The sequence below is a fragment of the Chinchilla lanigera genome, unplaced genomic scaffold (assembly GCF_000276665.1).
Source record: "Chinchilla lanigera isolate Chin_1 unplaced genomic scaffold, ChiLan1.0 scaffold00002, whole genome shotgun sequence".
Taxonomy (NCBI): domain Eukaryota; kingdom Metazoa; phylum Chordata; class Mammalia; order Rodentia; family Chinchillidae; genus Chinchilla; species Chinchilla lanigera.
Genome location: NW_004955403.1, coordinates 1,654,625 through 1,661,795, shown reverse-complemented (window position 1 = coordinate 1,661,795; position 7,171 = coordinate 1,654,625). Strand labels below are relative to the sequence as shown.

The window sequence follows — 7,171 nt, the reverse complement described above, 5'->3', positions numbered from 1 at the left end:
GGCCCGGCCTGGACGCGGTGGTCAGCGCTGCCACCTCCGGGAGCCACCCGGGCCGCCCGCCCGCTGCGTCGCGCGGCCGCCGATTTAAATAACTAATCAGCCGCGAGCAATCCTAGGAGGGGGGACTTTTCCTTTTAGTATCAATAAAGCCTAGTAATTGGATTTGTTGGTTACCTAGGCTAGAGCACTTTCTCCCCTCCTCCCTCTGTCTCTCTCTCCCCGTCTGTCTCGGTGTCTCTGTCTCTCTGTCCGTCTGTCTCTCTCTCTCTCTCTCACCCTCTCACCCCTCTGTCTCTCTCTCTGAAGCGTTTTCAAAACTGGCAAGTGTGTGTGCGTTTGTGTGGGGAGTGTGAGTGTTGTTTGTTTCAAAAGTCTTCGCCTGAAGAACAGTCATTGTCGCTCCACAAGTGAAGAGTTTTGAAAAGTGAACTGTTGTTATTTAAGAGGAGAAAATGTTGACGCTGTCTTCTCGGAGAGAGAAGTGTAGTGTAAGAGGCAGACTAAAGATTTTGCCACTGGCTATGCTAGAAAGAAGTCCGCAGTGTTTCCTTGATAGTTTTCATTTTAATGTAACCTTCTCTGCATTCTGACTCACGGAGCATAGTGATATGTGTTGTTTTCAGTAAAAGCTTCTACACTGTGATACGTTCTAAATTTTTATTTTTGTTTTCTAATCTTTTTTCAAAGCATGTTTGATAGGGAAGAATTTTTCCACCTGGGAACCAAGCCCCAATTTAAACATAAAAAAGACCTTTCGTGAACAATCACTGCAAACAGCCCACTCATTAGGGTTTGCGGAGTCGCTGCGAAAATCTCTGAAATCTAAAAGCAATCTAAGTGTGTTCTTGTCCAACCGTAGTCCTGTGTGTGTGTTTTCGTTTTTGTTGTGTGGAAGAGAACTATACCCTTAAGAGGACTTGGAAAAGTGCGGTATTGCAATGTACCTGAAGTTAAATTCCCCACCAAATGCAACGGAACTAGTGCTTCGGAATGTCAGCCTAACGAAGTGAAAAGTATTTCTGAATCCCATGACCGTTGGGATCAGATGCTCGTCAGTGAAAAGAAACGGGAATTCAATTTTTCGAGGAAGAGGAGGAAAACACTGCCTTCTGCAGTTACCAGGAACACACCAAGCCTGAGCTGTCCCGGCGCTCCCCGGTCATGCCCCGGAGGAAAGGTCCTGCTCCCTGCTCCTGGGAAACCCACGCCCTTCCCTTAGTTCGCGTTTGCTTTGGGCCGTGAGACCCAGGTTCTCCTGTGAGCTTCCACTGCCAGGTGACTTCCCCGGCAGAGCTACTCGGAGACAGCCAGGCCTCTGCAGGTCAAGGGAGAAAAGGCTCCTCCGGCCCCTCCCAGCCAGCCTCCTCCTGCTGGTCTAGACCCAGCCACCACCTCTGAAGACCTGGCTGCCGCCGCTGGGCGCTGGCTGGGGCTGCGGGTCTGGAGCCGGGGCATACCTCCCCATTTCAAGGGTTAGTTCCAGGCAGCTTCCCTTCCCGCCCACCCGCTGGCTCAGCAGCCTCCCTCCCTGACCACTGGGGGAGACGGGCCTGTGCTGCGGGGGCTCTGGGCCGCTGCCTGTCCCCCACGCTGGCTGTGCGAAGAAGCCGTATTTTTCTTCCTCCGCCGCCGCCGCCGCCGCCGCCTTTCCAGTGTCCAGGAAGCAGCACAGAGGATGGAAGGAGTGAGAGAAGGAAGTGGAGCCCTAGCAGGCAGCTCAGCCTCCCTAACCTACCAGGCTGTCATACTCCCACCTCAGCGCGGTCCGCGGCCTGGGCCAGGGGACCCAGGTCACCCACACCGCCACCCTGCAGCCCAGGTTTGGTTTCAACTCGGCCAGGGTCTGAGAACAGGACCCAGAATCCTGGTTTCCTTCTTTAAGGTCCTTGCCTCATTTTCCGTTTCTTCCCTTTTTCTAAGATCGCCCCTGGCGAAGCTTCTGCCGAGCCTGCTCCTCAGTCTCCCAGCCCTATGTGCAGGAGTACGACGTGGTCTGTCTGTTTACAGCGGCTTTAATCAGGACAGCGACGTGCGCTGAGCTCTTTGGCCCCAGAGGACGCACTTTGATCGGGGAAAGTCAAACAGAACCACATCTCACACTCACTCAAGTGTGGGTCTGCCCACTGCCCACACTGGCACAGCCGCTGTGGTCCTGCCCTGGCCTTTCCGCCCAGGCAGATTCACTTCAGCACAGGGACGCCAGTCAGGTCTTCCGCTGGTGGATAGCCACGGCCTTGCGGGTGAGGATGCAGCGCTGGACCCTCTGGGGATGCCCCCCAGAACCCTGGCGCTGGGCTTGGGGGCTCCAACCTTAGGCCTTCTCCCTCCTACCCTTTCAGCTGCATCGAGAAGGGAGGTCACAATCCTACTGTTCCCTGGTGGTCAACCCCAGCCTCCCCTCCTCCCTCGGGTGTCCAGCTACAGCCCTGAGGCATTTTTCTAAATTGTCGTGGTTGAAAATCTCAGAAACTGGACTGCAAACCCAGGGGCGGCTAGCAGGCTCTGCCTTCATTCACTCCTGGGCAGGGAGCGCGCAGGCAGCTGTTCCCTCGATCCTGGACTGTCCGTCCCTGAGCTCCTGGGCATGGGGATGTCCCTACCATCACCTTCCTGGCCCTTGGAGCAGAAAGAGAACGCGGCGAGCCAAGGGCTCTGGGTGGCCCCTCCAGCAGTCCTTGGACCAGGGTGGGGATGGAGACCCAGGAGCAGCCTGCTCCTCGGGCTTCTGAGCTGCATACCGGGATGGAGCGGCCTCCTCTGAAGCTGCGCTCGCTCCGTCTCCACCCTGAGCACCCCCAACCACTCTGTCCCACCTCTCGCTGTGATCCCTGCCTGTGAAACCACAGACCTGCCACCAGCTCCCTCCCTCACCTAGGTTGCTAGGTCCTCAATAGGTTTGGAACCAAAAGGCCCCAGCCCCAGGACTGCCGCTGCAGGGAGGTCTTTCTGTGTCCTGGAAGCTGTCGCTGACAATTTTGCAGTCCCTGGGACCTGGCGGGGTTGGTTCAGGATAGCCCAGTGACCCCAGCCAGGGCACTGGGACAAGGCATCCTCCTGCCAGCAGGTAGGAGGCCCTGAGGGGAAGTCAGCTCCTCCTTTCCCTCGCTCCCCTTCTTAAACGCCCACCCTCTCTCCCTGGGAGCCCCCAACCCTGGTCCCACAGTGGCCCCGTGCCCCGCCCCATGCTAAGCTGCCGGGGCTCACGGAAGGCCCGAGGTTCAGTAAACCGCCGGCTCCAGGCACCTCCGGCAGGCAGCATAAAACTGGGGAGCAGTCCCGCACCACGGAGGGGACCTTGTCCACATCAGCAGCGAGAAACACCATGGCCTTCGTTCCTTTCCTCCGGGGCCTGGGCTGCCGCTGCCCACCCTCCACCAATAACCCCACCGGCCTGCTCGGCCATCTCTGCACTTTGTCATCGCCCCTGCGTATTTGACATTCGCAATTATCTACAAATACCCTGATCGGTTTGTATATGAAACACTTTTTTTCTTGCCTTAAGGTTGGAATCTGGTAAGTTTCAGACAAGTGGTTGGGGGCGGAGGGGACGCAGGGGACCAGGGAGACCAGGCCAGTGAACTCAGTTTGGCGAGGTGGGCGGCAGGAAGGGATGGGTGTGTGCCCTGTGCCCAGCCCCTGGCACTGCCCCAAGGAAAGGAACCACGAGGCCATGCGGGATGGGCCCCAGGTGGCCCTCAGGTCCATTCCAGGCCCCCGGGAAGGAACTCTCAAAGCCTGATCCTCCCCAGGCACTTCCCAGAGTTCAAGTCTCCTCCCCACAAAGGGCGCCAGCCCCGGTCTTCAGCCCAGCCCTCAACCCACCCTGCCGGTCAGCTGGGTCACCTGCTCAGAAGCCTCCCAGCGTGGGGCCCAGCCCTTCCTGCCCCTGTGGGAAGCCTTTCGAGTTGGCCCTGCTCCTCCCTGCCCAGTCCTGAGTCCTAGTCCTGAGTCCTGCAGAGCCGGGTGGGGCTCGCCTGTCCCTAGTAGACACCTGCAGAGAGAAGGCAGAGGGCAGGGTTGCTGTGGGTCGGCCAGAGCTCAGTGAGAGCCTGAGGCTGCTGCTTCCTGGCCTGGGGGCACAGGGGCGAGGGGCGCCGGGCAGAAGGGCTCCGGCCCAGGAGCCGGAGCCCCCCTTGTCGGCCAGCCTCACCAGCCTGTGCCCCGCCTGCACCCCAGGATCACTTCCAGGGTCACTTTCTGCACCAGAGAAAGAGGGTGGGCCAAGGTGTGCATTGGGGTGAGGGAGGGCTTTGCGACCTCCAGGCGGACAGTCTGTCATCACAGCTCAGTGCTACCTCCCGGGTTCTGAAAGGAAGGTGACCCCTCCCTCCTGTCCCCTGAGGCCACCGTACTGGGAGGTCTCAGCTCTCCAGGAGGCCATAAAGTGCAGTGGCCTGAGGAGGCTGTCACAGTGTCTGCAGGCAGCCAGGTCACAGCCCAGCCTGGGTCACAGCTCAGCCTGGGCTCCACAGAGGAGCTGCGAAGTGGGGTAACTCCCTCAGGCCCGCCTTGGAGCTGGGTTAAGCTGGGGCCTCTCCAGGAGGTCCAGATGCAGAGCCCAGGCAGGCAGGTGTGCTTGTGCAGGGTGGCATGGACTCTGGGCACAGAAGCCCCTGGGCCTGAGGGGCAGTGGGCAAGGGGCTCTGGGGGTTCACCCCGTATTCCCTACCACTTTCCCTGCCCACCCTTCCATAGGCGTGCGGCTCTGTATTCCAACAGCTTCTTCCACAGAAAATGCCCTGAGGGCTGGGTTGCATGTTTCGGGGGTGATGCTCCTCAGTATTCTGCTCTCTGCTGGCCCATCTGGCTATGGGTGTCAGGGTCAGGCCTGCTGTCCACACTCTGTGCAAACCACCCTGCCGTGAAGCCTGGCACCTTGAAGCCAGCTGGGCACCGCCTGCGTCCCTGAGGAGGGTCAGGTCCCAGCCAGCAGGGCACACTTCCAAGTCAGGTCTCCCAGAGCCACTGGAGTTGGGGTCAGCGGTGTGGACAGAACGGGGACCCTCAGCGCCTAGCCCGCCTCCCTCTGCTGGCGGTGAAGCCATACCTTGAACCCCAGCGGCGCAGACCTGCACCCCTGCCAGCGGGCCCTTGGTTTAGGCAGCTGAGTGTCTGTGCGGGCCTCTGCTGCTTGCTGCTGGGCTCCAGGCCCGCTGGGTGCAGCCTCGGACAGCCCTGAGGCCAGGTCCACCTAGCCAGCAGGCTGCGGGCCCTCACCTGGCCTCTGTTTCCTCAGCCCAAGGCGGAGCCTGGACACCGGCCAGCTGTTCCAAACGAACCAAAGGACGGTGGAGGAAGTTTGCAGGTAAGAGGCCACCTCCTTTGCCCATATTTACACACAGAGAAACACACACGCACGCACACACACACGTGCACGGTGTGATCAAAAATACGGTGAATGTTTACGTTTTCAAAGTCAATAAATAACAGACACTCTGCCACGAATCCCCTTGGGGTCGCCCCTGCTTCGAATGCGCTCTGCCCTCTTCTCACCACTTCCCGCGGCAGCCCTGGAGTCCCTGTCTTCAGCTGCACTGTCCTGGCTGCCTCATATCCTGAGGTAATTCAACACGTGTCCCTGGCAGGGTCATTCTGACTTTGGGGAGGTCACTTGCCGAGCTGGCGCGCTGAGGAAGGTGGGTGAGGCCACACTCTGATGTTTTCAGAAGCTGCCTTTCTGTTGGATGGTCGGGGATGGGTCGCCGTTTCTTCTATCACAAGACGAGGGTGAGGGTATCCAACTCGGCGAGGCTTCTGCGGGGGACTCATGCTGATGGTCTGTACTGTATAAAGTTTTAAAAGGTAAACACCATGTGATCACCCCGTATAACGCCCGCATGTGCGGACCTATGCGGTTGAAACTTCTTAGTCTCACACACTTCGAGACTGAGTTTGAATATTGTCGGTTGGACCTTCCTGTGCCGCAGTTCTGGGTGGCCTGACTCAGCTGACCGGCCTGCCAGCAGCAGGGCTAACAGAGATCCCCTCTGCTCCTGAGCCCTTGGGCTCCAGGGGAGGCTGGAAGCTCTCAGTTCAAGCTGTGTTTAACATTTAAAGAACACTTGTCCTGGGTCAAGGACGAGTGCGGCGGCAGCTAGACTGTGAACCCACAGCCCAAGTGTCAGGGGGGGCACTGCGTGGTCAAGACCCCCGGGGGGACCCACCCTCTCCTGAGACCCAGGTCTCTCTCCCAGGACCCCATAACCGAAGAGTCTCCTGACCCAGAGAGAACCCTAAGAGAAACGACTTTCAGATGTGGAGGGAAGGAAGCCTCCTAGCTGAGGCTGGGACCCCAGCCATCCAGGTGCCAGGCCCACAGGCAGGTGAGGACCCCACCCAGCACCGGCGGCCGGAACTTGCTCTTCTGCCCCTCATCCCCTACATTTTACTACAAGGCGGCTGCTCTACAGGGCTACAGAGCACAGTGACCCTTGTGGATCTGCCGTCGTTCCACAGACCTTCGGGCTCTTGGGAAGCATACTCCTTTAGAGCTACTTTATTTAATACTAACATCAGTGCTAACAGTGTTATCATTGTAATAACACCAAAACCTGGGAAATGTTTAAGAGTGTAATATTTGGTTCAAAGGGTTGCTGAATTCTACAAGTGAGTTACTTATAATATTGAAATATTTGGGGGAATGACCCAGTAGAGATGCTTGCATTATTCCAATTTAAGAGTATTTATTTCAATTTAAGAATACTTTACATATGTAAATATATGACTGAATAAAACAGAACAGAGAAGATGAGATTGTCAGTATCATAAAGGTATTCTCCCTAAGTGTATGATCTTTTTCCCCAAATGTCAGATCAAACTTAGTGCTTAAATGTTATTTATTTTTAATTAATTCTTAATTTTTAATTACATCCAAGGACCAAAATATATATATTTCTAAAACCAGAGTTGAAAAAATAAAATCTAATTTCTAAAACATTGGTTGAGCATTAATAGAGTCTATTTTGAATGAAACATCATAGAATAAGCTCTCAGAACATTACAAACTCTCTTATAATAAACCCCATGGGTAAAATAGAAATACTCTGTCCTTCCTGTGATTGCGTTCTTTTTTAATAAAGTCAAACAGGAGTTATTACTTGCAGCACCACCCCTCCTCTTCTCTGAATTCCTGTCACACAGGCAAAGAGCCACGTTATCCCAGGGCAGTGTC

The 7,171-nt window shown here is 56.4% G+C and overlaps 1 protein-coding gene across 1 annotated transcript in view; it reads left to right on the top strand.

The window, feature by feature from the left end:
- Positions 1 to 6,895, top strand: part of LOC106148603 (collagen alpha-1(I) chain-like) — an 8,262-nt gene extending 1,367 nt beyond the window's left edge. Inside the window, exons 2-5 of the mRNA XM_013514711.1 lie at positions 1,520 to 1,819; positions 1,921 to 2,240; positions 5,237 to 5,305; positions 6,195 to 6,895. Coding sequence (XP_013370165.1) covers positions 1,520 to 1,819; positions 1,921 to 2,240; positions 5,237 to 5,305; positions 6,195 to 6,278 — 773 coding nt within the window. The 3' untranslated portion in view covers positions 6,279 to 6,895. The remainder of the gene's footprint in view (positions 1 to 1,519; positions 1,820 to 1,920; positions 2,241 to 5,236; positions 5,306 to 6,194) is intronic.
- The last annotated feature ends 276 nt before the right edge of the window (positions 6,896 to 7,171 follow it).